This window comes from Rhopalosiphum padi, chromosome 3 (assembly GCF_020882245.1).
Source record: "Rhopalosiphum padi isolate XX-2018 chromosome 3, ASM2088224v1, whole genome shotgun sequence".
Taxonomy (NCBI): Eukaryota; Metazoa; Arthropoda; class Insecta; order Hemiptera; family Aphididae; genus Rhopalosiphum; species Rhopalosiphum padi.
The window spans coordinates 76,583,802-76,597,658 of NC_083599.1; the positions used below are offsets into that span (position 1 = coordinate 76,583,802).

General features: G+C 35.1%; 2 protein-coding genes across 2 annotated transcripts; one reads left to right on the forward strand and one right to left on the reverse strand.

Annotated features, from left to right (window-relative positions):
• Window positions 1-2,629: 2,629 nt before the first annotated feature.
• On the reverse strand, window positions 2,630-4,495 carry LOC132926593 (facilitated trehalose transporter Tret1-2 homolog). Its single transcript, XM_060990961.1, has one exon. The coding sequence runs from the start codon at window positions 4,493-4,495 to the stop codon at window positions 3,167-3,169; it is 1,329 nt and encodes a 442-aa protein (XP_060846944.1). The 3' UTR covers window positions 2,630-3,166.
• Window positions 4,496-7,245: 2,750 nt separating this feature from the next.
• On the forward strand, window positions 7,246-12,504 carry LOC132925744 (uncharacterized). Its single transcript, XM_060990112.1, has 2 exons — window positions 7,246-8,133; window positions 8,353-12,504. Exons 1-2 carry the CDS (start codon window positions 7,246-7,248, stop codon window positions 12,502-12,504), a joined length of 5,040 nt encoding a protein of 1,679 aa, XP_060846095.1.
• The last annotated feature ends 1,353 nt before the right edge of the window (window positions 12,505-13,857 follow it).

Sequence of the window (13,857 nt, forward strand, 5' to 3'; positions counted from 1 at the left end):
AACGTACCAACAAACACAGATAATGCTCTCGACTTCAATATACGAGTTAAAACAGTTAAGTCCTAGGTTAGAGAAGGCATAAACCTATACGTCTACAAATTGTCTGTGAAAACCGCGGTTTTGCGCGAAAACTAGCCATATACTTTAGCTACCATCAAGGGCGCCTATCTGTCAAAACCTAGGGGGGTGACAATCATAATCATAAATAAATTTTCGTAATATTATCCTGAGAAAAATTAATTTATTATTCATAACTAAAAAACTAATAATATTTTTTCTATTCTAGGGGGTGTCACCTTATTGCACCCCCTAATGGCCGCCCTTGGCTACTAGTCCAAGTACGAGTCTCTTACTATATAGTAATAAGCATAAATCGTCGTGTATACGAAGGAACAATAATTTTTGGTATGGACATCTGCTAGTTCTGTCGTAATAACGATTGTCTCGCAGTCGATTTGAACGCTAAACAACGCTTGTGAAAAATAATTTTTTGACCAACGGCCATGACACATTTACAATTGTTTTTAACACTGTTACAAGATTAACTTATAAGAAACCCGCGTACCAAATGTTTAACCATTTTGCCTGGATCATAATTGATGATTACGTGTATAGAAAAATGTAGGTCCTGTCAATAATAGAGGTTTATGTATAAAAGTATTTTTCTTATAGTACATGTCTTATGAACTCGGGAACCGTATGTGGTGTTTTTACGAACGGAAAAATGTTGTTTTCGATGTACGTATTTTTTAAAACATTTCCCCCCTCCCTACAATAAATAGCAACCGACGTTGACACGGTCCACATAGAAATAACTAGTAAAAAGTACAATACCGTTTCATTGTTCGTTCTTATCGACCGCCACTTCGGGACACTAACAGCACGGCTCGTTAGACTCACCCACCTGTTCACGCGACAGGTGACACGGGAGACCGAGTAGGTTTTACGAGTACGTACCACTGTTATTATAGTCAGATACTTGAGTATTAAAGTGGACAATATTTTAATAAAATTATACAATTTATACAAATGATACCTCAATAGTTGTCAAACACACGTGACACGTATGTACTTTGTCAATTTTTTTTATAACCAAACTATTTACATCAGCCGCTTCTCAACCTGTGGTACGCGAAGAATATTTCCCTTTATAAACAAAATTGGAATGAATCATTATTAACATTAAATATTGTTTGGTTTATTTGATATTAGTTGGTTTTTTTCATAATATATCGATGATGTGATGATGATGAATTTATTTTTGTGAATTAGATACTTATACTTATATTGTCATAATTTTGTAGTTCTTAGTAAAATAAAATTGTGTACCTACATATAAAATAAACGAAAAACATTTTTAACAAGCATAAAAAAGGTTATTAAGTCTAGTTGTACGTTAAAATTTGCAAACTGTATATAGGTGGTACGTAAATATAACCAGGTCGATAACCGCTGATTTATATATTTTTATCAAGTTTTGTTTTTGTATACGAAATTAAGTTTTTAAGTTGTAATGCTGAAGCGCTGACTAAAACATATCTGAATATTCTGAATTACTAACAATCTAAAAATCTGTTAAAAGTTTAAAACTCTCTGAATTTACTTGTATGTGTAGGCCACCTCAAAGACACAGAGATATAAGAAGTTGCTTAACATAATATGCTTATACATGCATAACATATATTTTATTTTATTATAATAAATACAAACATTATATTGGTAGTTTCAATACTATTATTTTTATGATAAAATAATTTTATCTATAAATAATTCTACATAATATTTAATGTGGTCGAAGTTTTTTTTTTTAAATATACTCTTATTATAATGGACAAAAGTCACGACCCATTTATATAATGTGTCATGTACTCATGTGTGTTCAGTGCACATTATTAATTATTATATATATATTTGATTTCATAGAGCACATGGCTATTCGAGGGAATACACCAGTACACCAAATCGTCCAAAATTTTATACTTATAGTCTTGTTAACTTGCAGTAACTATTATAATAATAGATAACAAATTGATTAAATTTAATCATAAGTTAAACCCATTTTTACAAAATATACACATCAGTCGATTCCGTGCTTACAATTTCAATCATTTTTAATATTAGATCTATAAATTTTTTTAAATTCATTGAATATGGTTAAAAATTATCAAATTGATTATATGAAAATATTAAGCACAATTAAATTAAACTTTTGTTGAAAATAAAACGTTATTAATTAATAGTATACTATTATAGTTTAGACTATACTGTAGACCAATATGTCTTTTCAATTTAAATATTTGAATCAAATTCATGTGTTGTTTAACCAAAATATTCAGATTTAACACTGAAGGTAATAATTCTTATGAATTATTACTTACCTACCTAAAGTTGCTGAAACGCCTAGTGAAACGAATAGTGTTATAAATAATAATACATATTACAGCAAACAATAATAATTAAAATAAATCTCATTAGTCATTATCAACAGATTAATGCAACAAGGTTATTTAAGAATTATTTATTATAAAATATGATTTAAAGATAAATACATGGTCGTCTAACTACCTATTTAAGTATATACAAGTACTTCATAACATATAGCAAATATACAGATAATAGTTTGGTATGATATAAATACGCTCGTTCTAGAGTATATTATTTTCAAAAGAATAACCGCAAAAGATATTTATTGAATTACGAATTAAATTATGTATTTTAAATTAGCTCATTGTGTCATTTGATTTAGATTATATTATTTACAGGACGGTCAATATCAAACCTATACAATTTTTTTTGAGCAAAATTCATTGAATTACAATATATAGGTTGCGATTATATTCGATATAATATATGGGTCGAATAGGTACGAGTATTTAAAAAATATAAAGAAACATTTTGGCTATATAAATAGTTTTTTCAGACTTTGTCGAGACAGTTTTGAGCGATAGATCGAGTTAAATTAGGTAAACAAAACTTACGCAAAAGCTATGTACCCGATGTAACGCGAGATTTTCACAGACAACGACTGCGGCAAGGGTGATGGGTGATGTGGGTTTACGACTGATGCGTGATGTTTGGCGCGAACGAGGGAAAAAAATAAAAAATATAACTCGCGACGGACGAGACGCGTCACCTAAGGTAAGGTAAAAAAGAAACCAAACCAAACCTAACCCAATGGCAGTTTGTTGCCGTCTTCGTCTTCGGACGACGAAGAGTTGTAGTCGTCCAGGTGGTCTTGGATGGCGGACAGCGACATGCCTTTGGTCTCGAACAGGAACTGGTACGCGAGGACGGTCCACGTGCCGTTGACTGCGCAGAACACGAAGAACATGACGTACACGCCGAACGCGTCGCTGATGGGCAGGTACGCTTTGTTGATGACGAACGAGCCCAGCGACGAGACGATGGCCACCACGGTGACGGCGCGCGACTTGACGTTGGCCGGGAACATCTCGCCGACCAGCGCGCCGGGCACGATACCGGCGCCCATCGAGTAGGCCACCGAGAACAGGATGACGCACACGGACGGGCCCCAGTTGTCGGGCCGGTCGTCGACGTACAGCAGGCAGAGCGCGTACGCGGCCGTCACGGCGGCCAGCGCCAGGTGCGAGCCGACCAGCAGCGGCCGGCGGCCGTAGACGTCGATGAGCGGCACCGCGGCCACGGAGCACGCCAGCCGGACGACGGCGAACACGACGGCCACGTCGCCGGGATGGACCGGACCGTTGGCCGGCATCGTGGTGGTCGAGTAGGCCAGCACGCAGCCGACGCCGCCGGCGCGCTGCGCGAAACACGCGCCGGCCACCAGCAGCACCGCGACCCGGTTGCCGTCGTCGGCGAACAGCTCGCGGTACGTGCCGGGCTCGCGCATGTCGTCCCGCACGGCCAACGTTATCTGGTTGAGGCGGCGGTTGTTGTCGACGGTCGTCGAACGTGGCCGGTACCAGCGGAGCGCCGACCTCGCGTCGTCCAACCGGCTCTTGGACAGCAGGTAGTGCGGCGTCTCGGGCACGCGGACGACGGCCGCCAGGAACGCCAGCCCGACGACCAGCGACAGCCCGTTCATGACGGCGTACCTGACCCGCGGGCCCACGGACAGGGCGACGAGCATGCCCAGCGAGTCGGACAGCACCACGACCAAGTTGAACCGACCGCGCGCCCGGTCCGCCGATATTTCGGCCATGAAGCCCGGCACCGAGGCGTACGCCACAGACTTGCAGACGCCGGCCAGCGACCGGCCCGCGAACACGGCCCAGCGGCTCGGCGCGTACAGCACCGCGAACGACGCGACCAGGCCCGCGCCGACGGTCAGCAGACACCCCTTCCGGCCGGCGCGTTCGGCGAGCAGACTGGCCGGCCACGCGCTCACCAGGTTGGCCAGATCGAACGACGCCACGGCCCACGAGTGGTCGTCCCGGCTCAGCCACTCGGCCGGCGTGTCGGCTTCCGGCCGCTTCGTCAGCGCCCACGACGGCCACCCGGCCCACAGGCCCATCACGAACTCGCTCGCGGCCACTGTTATGTGCAATAAATTATAATATTATATTTTAAACGCGACGATAAAAACACGGTGGTTCGCATATTTTGGTTTTTACGTCGCTGTACTTTACAATTTTGTTCATTTTTTTTTTTTACATACATTGCTGCTAGTGGTGAATGCGATTCACAGAATTTTAGTTTGCGAAATTTTTCACCTACTCAGAGTTAGAAAAACTGCCTACAAAATAATAGAAACTGAACGTTTTTTAAATATTTGATTTGAGCATATCGTTTTGAATAATCTAGATTTTGTCTTTTTTAGTAAAATTATAATATGATTAAATCGACAAATAGTTTGTTTTGTCTGCTTTTAAAATATATCTATATGTATACCTATGGCTATAATGTATTTTTATAATTTTTATGTTTGAATTTTTAATAAATGTCAAATCAAAATGGATTTTTATAATTAACATCGTTGATAGTGTTGTGGTTTTCGAAAAAATAATACCTAATTTATATATTATTACTGTAGGTTTTTGCATATTACAAGAATTATTTGCACACGAATAAGAAATAAAAAATAAGCGTTAAAAAACTGCTTCAATCGAACACAATATTATGACATAAAACTTAAATATTTTGGTACTTTAGAGAATGGCTAAAATAAAAAATCTTAATTTAAGCAGGCTATTGTAATTTTATTTATTTATAAGACAACTTCCGAGACTTACGACATATTAGTATATTATCTATTATTTATTACATAGTCTTTTTTTTAAAATAGTGAACAAAATGTAATAAATTATTTTAATATAATAATCATACCAGTAACGACCGCATAAATTAATCTTCTTCGACTCATGATGACGATGAACTTTTTACAGATTTATCTGATCAGGTTATTCAAGTTGGTTTTTATGAACAAAAAAAAAAAAAAAAAACACATATCATAGATGCTGATATTTTTTTGTTTAGAATACATTTTCAACTCATAACCCGAGTAACATAAATTCATTGTTTGCACATTTTTTAAATAAGCTATTAAAAAAAAAATAATAATAATAACAACTATAAATGTTTTACATACCTATATTTATATTATTAACGCAATCATAAAATACTAAATAAAATTAATTAAATACTTGGATTAATTATTAAGTACTGTTAAGGCACGCTCGAAGAACATTTTATTATTAGAAGCCAAACATCATACTTATAATTATATTAATTATACTTATATTATGTCACATTTATTCTAGTGGTAAGTATCAACTTTTTACTTATCTTGGTTGGCAATCATACTGTAACTCTTAGGAAAATTATGGTTAATCATAGAAAAAGCTTTCAAAATGCACGATGATTTCTCTAGAGTCTAGATACGTATAGGAATATTTTGTATTTTTTTTAAACAATTTAAATTGGGACCATGATCGTTTGGGCGTAATTGTTTCTCATAATTTTCTATGATACGTGAATGGTGACATGTACCCACTTAGCTCACAGACGCAGTATAGGTGTAATTTATAGGAGTGTTTATTGATGTAAATGGTGTATCTAAAGCCCAACTAAACGCGGAAAAGGAGAATACAATGTTTTAATAATATACAACTTTTGATTTGGAATTGGCTTCCCTTCCACGTTTCAAATTAATTAACTTTTTTTTTTTTTTTTTTTTTATTCAAAGTTAATTAGATAATCGTCAATGTAATATTATGAGTACTTAAATTTAAGTACTCTTTAAATCTAACAACGTATGTTACTGTCTAAGAGTTGTAAATAACTCGATAAAAGTTTAAGCTAACAAAAATATTACTATACGAGTCTTCTATACATTATGTTGGTGGTGTATAGTTGCTGACTTGCTAAAAATATATATTCGTGAGTATATAATTGTTATAAACATTAGTATAACAGATTACTATAGCGAATTGAACTTAATATAAAATTAAATTATGGTATCAGTGAGACAGCAAACTATTATATTATGATATAAAACTTTGTTTGTTGTTTATTTTTATAGAACCAAAACAACAAAACTATTTGATATTTATTATGATGTAGGATGGTTATTATGACTGTTGCGTATGGATATCTATATTGCCAAATGTTATCATTATGTGTATTATATTATATCGGTTTATTGTTATCCGTATATCGATATTGTTATCGGCCTGGCCGGTCTGGGATACCGACGGGTTTTTCGATTTTTATTATATGGTCAGTCGCGAAAGATATTATAACGCAAAAGTGTCGACTCCGCTCTTAAAATTAAAAGCATTAAATAAATCTAAATTACTTACTATTTCATAACAACAAAATTCATTATTTATTTTATTTCTATACATTCATACAGTCCACTAATAATAATCCTATAACCGGTGTAATTTTATCACGGCAACATTTGGTCCATTCAAACCGGATTTGAACGAGTAATTGTAAAAAAAGTGCTTTTTATTTTGTTGTTTTTTAAGTTTAGTAGATTCAGCGTATCGACATATCGTAATGAATCTAGCGTGTCGTCTATAATCCGGGAAAGTGCGTCTATAGTTAATTAACATCCCGTCGATTGACTTCGTTTATCGCTATAAAGTTTATACGAGTACTGTTATTGCTGTGCAGAAAGTCCATTGCACAAGGTCAGTAAACCAGCCCACCATCAAATAAAAATCAAAACGCCAAGTGTCAAGGTAAGAGAGTCACGTTTCATAAATTTTTTTTAGTTCCTTTTCCTATTTCGTATCGTAGTACCGTCACCCGATTAGGATGGGAGAACCCGATATAAATACACTAATTGCGCGACGCGGCCAAATAAAGGCTATAGTAACTCGGTTTCAAAACTATCTAAAATCACCCGATTGCGACATAAAACAAATACCACCACGTCAGCTCAAAATAGAAGAAGCTTGGCAAAATTTCGAGTTAGTGCAAACAGCGATTGAAGAATTAGAGAATAATACTAGCACAACAGATCATTCACAATATAGAATTGATTTTGAAAATTTATTTTTTGAGACGGTTGCGGAGGCCGAACAAAAAATTAGTTCTATTAGGGCAAACCAAAACGAAACATCATTCCGTAACTCGAACAACGGAGAGAGCATTAATTCGACATCGTCGATCATAAAATTAGCAGCGTTAAATATACCAGTATTTAATGGTAGTTATAATGATTGGGTATCGTTTAAAGACATTTTTACTGCATTAATCCACACAAATAGTAATTTAACACCAATTCAAAAATTTTTTTATTTACGTTCTTCTCTTAACGGCGATGCAGCAAATTGCATAAAAAATTTCGAAACTACGGCTATAAATTACGAGCACGCGTGGAAGACGTTGACTGCGCGTTACAATAATGAAAAATTATTAATTCAATGTCATGTCAAAGATATTTGTGAGTTAAACGTAGTCAAAGATAATTCATCGGATAGTTTGCGAATGTTTTCGGATTCACTGCGTACTCATATATCGGCACTTGAAGCATTAAAGCAACGACCAACCGATTGGGGACCTCTACTTATACACATAATATGTTCAAAATTAGACTCAAACACACTAACTGAATGGGAGGTGAAATCGCCAAAAACCGAAATTCCAAAGATCGAAAATTTAATGATATTTTTAGACGACCGTGCACAGATTTTAGAAGCAGTAGAATCATCAAAAAATCTTATAAATAATATAAATACTATTTCGACATCGGAAATTAAAAACAACATTAATCGTAAAAATAGTCACAATAAAACTAGCATAACTTCTATAGCATTCCCGACCACTACCGAAGTAAGCTGTTTTATATGTAACTTAAAACATACTATTTACAAATGCCCCACGTTTTTGGCACTATCAATTAACGATCGTATTAAAAAGGTTAATGAAATTGAATTGTGTAAATTATGCTTACGTAAACATGATTCCAAAAAAAGATGTTTATCCCGAAATTGTTTCAAATGCGGAAAAACACATAATACATTACTGCATATTGTCCAACATAAAATCAACAATGATGCGAGATCGATAACGGAAGGAAAATCAAATCACTCTTCAACTCAAATTGACGTAAATTCCTCGATAAGCGCGCACTCGCATGACAAAAACTACGAGCAGGTACTTTTATCGACAGCGATCGTACGAGTATTTGGTGAAAATAAAAGTTCGTCATTATGTCGTGCCTTATTAGATTCAGGTTCACAAAGTAATTTCATTACTGAAGAATTGGTGCAATGTTTAAAATTAAAAAGGTCAAAAACTAATCATCAAATTAGTGGTATCGGAACAACAGTACAGCATGCACATTCATATGTTATCGCTCAGGTGAAATCGAAATTTAACGACTATAGTTTTACCTTAAAAATGTTAGTAGTGCCGAAAATTACGAACGATATACCTGCGAAACACATATATAATACGGGTCACATACCGCAGAACGTAAGCTTAGCTGACCCATTATTCTGGTCTCCACAGAAAGTTGATTTATTAATAGGCGCGACACATTTCTACGATTTAATGAGTGAACGTCGAATTAAACCTGTACCGAACGGTCCAATATTCCAAGAGACAAAACTCGGATGGGTAGTATCGGGGCCTACGCAAATTTACAATCATAAGGTTGAACCGTTAAATAACAGTATATGCTACACCGCGTCGATACATACCAACGTGACATTAGAAAATATGTTACCACGATTTTGGCGTGTAGAAGAATTTGAAGGAGATAACACCTATACTATTGAAGAAAAGACATGCAAAAGTATTTTTGACAAAACTGTGATAAGAGAACCAGATGGTCGATTTACAGTACATTTACCATTTCGCGAAAATTCATTACGCTTAGGCGAGTCTTACAATATCGCTAAGCGTCGTCTATTAAACCTAGAAAGTCGTCTTGCAAACAATACAAAATTAAAAAATGAATATACACATTTTATGAATGAGTATACAAGTTTAGGACACATGGAGCAAGTACAAGACGACCAAATTAATGATAAAGAAGAAGCATATTATTTACCGCATCATGCGGTTTTCAAAGAAGCGAGTACGTCGACTCGACTTCGCGTTGTTTTTGACGCTTCATGCAAGACTAGTAACGGCGTTAGTTTAAACGATGTATTGTTGAAAGGACCGGTTTTGCAAGACGATTTGGTATATATACTCGCTCGCTTCCGAACACATAATTTCGTATTGTCCGCGGATATCACGAAAATGTACAGACAGTTTTGGGTAACAAAAGCTCATAGAATATTTCAACGAATCTTATGGCGCACAAATCCACAGGAAAATATTAACATTTTTCAACTTAACACGGTTACTTACGGAACCGTTCCTGCGTCTTTTTTGGCCACCGGATGCTTACATAAACTAGCCGATTCGCAAAATGTCGATCCTATAATAGCAGCGGCCATAAAGCGTGACTTTTATATGGATGATTTTTTAGGCGGTACTAATTCTTATGAATCAGCTGTTCAATTACGAGATGGTCTAATTAAGACAATGCAATCCGCAGGCTTAGAATTGCGAAAATGGGCTTCGAATAATGATAATTTAATTAAAGATGTAATGTCAATAAAAGAAGATAGTAAAGACACGGTCCCCATTAGTGACGACAATTCGATAACAAAGGTTCTGGGATTGTTTTGGAACTCAACCACTGATACGTTACAATTTGAAGTGCAACAAAATAATTTTACAATCATAAGTAGAATTACGAAACGCGAAATCTTGTCGGTAATCGCATGCCTATTTGACCCATTAGGACTAGTGGGTCCCGCTATTATACGGGCCAAGCTTATGTTACAGCAGTTGTGGCGATTAAAAATACAATGGGACGAACCGCTTCCGAACGAGATTCAAGAACAATGGATTACCTATAGAAACTCTTTGTGTGAATTAAATAACCTAATTATACCTCGACAAATTACGTGTAAAAACGATATCGTAAATATACAAATTCACGGGTTCGCGGATGCGAGCATCAATGCGTATGGCTGTTGCTTATATTTACGATGTACAAATTCGGATGGTGTGCACACTTCAAAATTAATATGTGCAAAGTCCAAGGTGGCCCCATTAAAAGTTATATCTTTACCTCGATTGGAGTTATGCGCAGCGCTTTTATTGTCAAGATTATCGAGTAAAATAGTTCCAAAATTAAATTTGAAAATTAGTAAAAGTTATTTTTGGTCTGATTCGAATATTGTTTTATCGTGGATTACTTCCCCTTCTACCAAATGGAAAACCTTTGTGGCCCATCGTGTTGGGGAAATTCAGGAACGAACTTCTATTGCGGATTGGTCACACGTCGACACCAAGGAAAATCCAGCTGATATTATTTCACGCGGTTGTTGTCCGTCGAAATTAAGTTCATTGTCATTATGGTGGTTTGGTCCTAAATGGCTAATTAAAAATGAAATAGAGTATCCCGTACTAAAGACGTCTTCGAATTCAACAAAATTAAAAATACCCGAAGCTCGAGAGATAACGATATCTAATGTGTGTACAAATACGCTGAATGATAATTTTTCCTTAATTAATCATTATTCGTCAATAAACAAATTAATTCACGTAACAGCTTATTGTTTACGTTTTCGGTACAATGCATTACACAGAAATTCAAGGTTAACAGGAATGCTTAGCGTGGAAGAAATTAAATACACGCGTATTGTTATTATACGATGTGTTCAAAAAAGATCATTCCCTCGTGAAATAAAAGATTTAATAAAATTGAAAAACGTAAGCGCGTCTAGTAAATTGTTTCGTCTGTGTCCATTTATAGACCACGACGGTTTGATAAAGGTGGGAGGTCGTTTGAAGAACGCCGCTTCGATAGACATTTATCAACGACACCCGATCGTCTTACCCGCAGATGACCATTTTACGCGTTTATTATTTAAACACGAACACGAAAGATGTATGCACGGGGGCCCACAAGCGACCCTATCGACGATACGATTACAATATTGGCCGCTAAATGGTCGAAATATAGCACGAAGTACAGTGCATAAATGTGTGAAATGTTTTAAATATAAACCGATTGTCGTACAACCTATTATGGGACAATTACCTGCAGACCGCGTAGAACCAGCTCGCGCGTTCCTAAAATGTGGGATTGATTTCGCTGGTCCGTTTTTGATTAAATCTAGTTTACGTCGCAATGCTCCTTTAAGTAAAAGTTATGTATGCATTTTTGTATGTTTTACAACCAAGGCGACTCATTTAGAATTGGTTAGTGATTTATCTACACAGGCTTTCATCGGAGCGCTAAACCGTTTTTTTGATAGACGAGGTAAAAGTAGCGTGATATATTCCGATAATGCTACCAATTTTGCCGGTGCAAATAATAAATTAAAAGAATGGTACGATTTATTTCAAGTCGATAAACATAAAACAAAGTTGGATGAGGTCTTGAAGAACAATGGTGTACAGTGGAAATTTATACCTGCGCGCTCACCGCATTTCGGCGGATTATGGGAATCCGCCGTGAAATCTATGAAGAATATAGTACGAAAGACGCTAGGTGACGCTCATTTAACATATGAAGAATTTAATACCGTTCTCACGCGCGCCGAAGCATGTTTAAATTCCCGTCCTCTTACACCTCTTTCTACCGATCCTAATGACTTGGGGGTATTGACACCCGGTCATTTCCTAATAGGTGACTCTCTGCTGGCAATTCCTGAGCCTGACATATCTGATGTCAAAACCAACAGATTGACGCGATGGCGTAGGTTAAGTCATTATTCTCAAATAATTTGGAAGAAATGGAGTCGTGAATATTTAAATCAACTTCAGGAGAGGAAAAAGTGGTCAGGTGAGAAGGGACCTAAGTTAGATATCGATACTGTAGTATTAGTTCGAGACGAAAACATCTCCCCCTTAAATTGGAAGCTGGGTCGTGTGACGAAGGTTCAACGAGGTCCCGACGATATCATTCGTTCAGCTGAAGTTAAATTGGTAAATGGTTGTATTACACGAGCAGTGCGAAACTTATGTCCACTTCCCTTTGATGGAAATATATCTAAATAACTAAATATTTATTATACCTTTTATAATTGTGTATTTATTATAATCAAATATCGAAATTTATTATATCTTAACTTATTTTATATATTATTATTTATTTGTTTATTATATTATTATTATATATATTTTTTATTGTAATTATCATTAGTTGAAAACAAATGTTTCAAGGCGGGCGGCATGTTGCGTATGGATATCTATATTGCCAAATGTTATCATTATGTGTATTATATTATATCGGTTTATTGTTATCCGTATATCGATATTGTTATCGGCCTGGCCGGTCTGGGATACCGACGGGTTTTTCGATTTTTATTATATGGTCAGTCGCGAAAGATATTATAACGCAAAAGTGTCGACTCCGCTCTTAAAATTAAAAGCATTAAATAAATCTAAATTACTTACTATTTCATAACAACAAAATTCATTATTTATTTTATTTCTATACATTCATACAGTCCACTAATAATAATCCTATAACCGGTGTAATTTTATCACGGCAACAATGACCCTTGTGAGTTGTGATTATATATTAATGGTCGATCATTAATAATTATTAAAGTCTATATCACTAATTAATCCAGGGTAGTCATACATCCTATAATGATAATATAGATGGGTAATAAACTATATTAAGTATTATATGACTATAAAACTACGTATTTTTCTATATTCAAATTCAAAAAGGCCTGTTTTGACCCCTTATAATAATTAAAAAACAAATAGATAAATATTCTATGGTTTTATTTTTCAAGCTTGCAGCTGCATTCAATTGAATTGATATAATAACATGCTATTATATCAGTAATATCTAACTAGTTATTAATTAGTAATTACTGAATAGTGAATACTAGATAATGATAAAAAAGAACATATTACGATACTTGTATGGTTTCTTACTTTATATCTACCAATAAAATAAATATTTAGATATTTAAACGGTTTACACATAAGTTATTCATTCATTTTTTTCTTCAATTTCTTAAAAAAGCAACTGTTTATATAAAAACGTGTGTTTCATTTGTCAATATGTGAGTTTGGTGATTTCTTTCATTTATTGCAGGAATAACATAAATACTCCATAAAATTGACTAGCCACATAATAGTAAACTAATGAAAAATATAATTTTAAAATTAATTATTATTTAGTTTATTATTATATTTATACTTATGCATTATTATTTATTATATCATATGTCATACTATACTATTTATTTTAAAATAAATGTATTAGACAATTTTTACTGACCACTAACACATTTAGAAAAAATTATTTTATAGTCTTTGAAATTTTTCTGAATTAAATTAAATTAAATCAGTTTCTCTACAACATAATAAGAAATTGATAAATTTATTTTT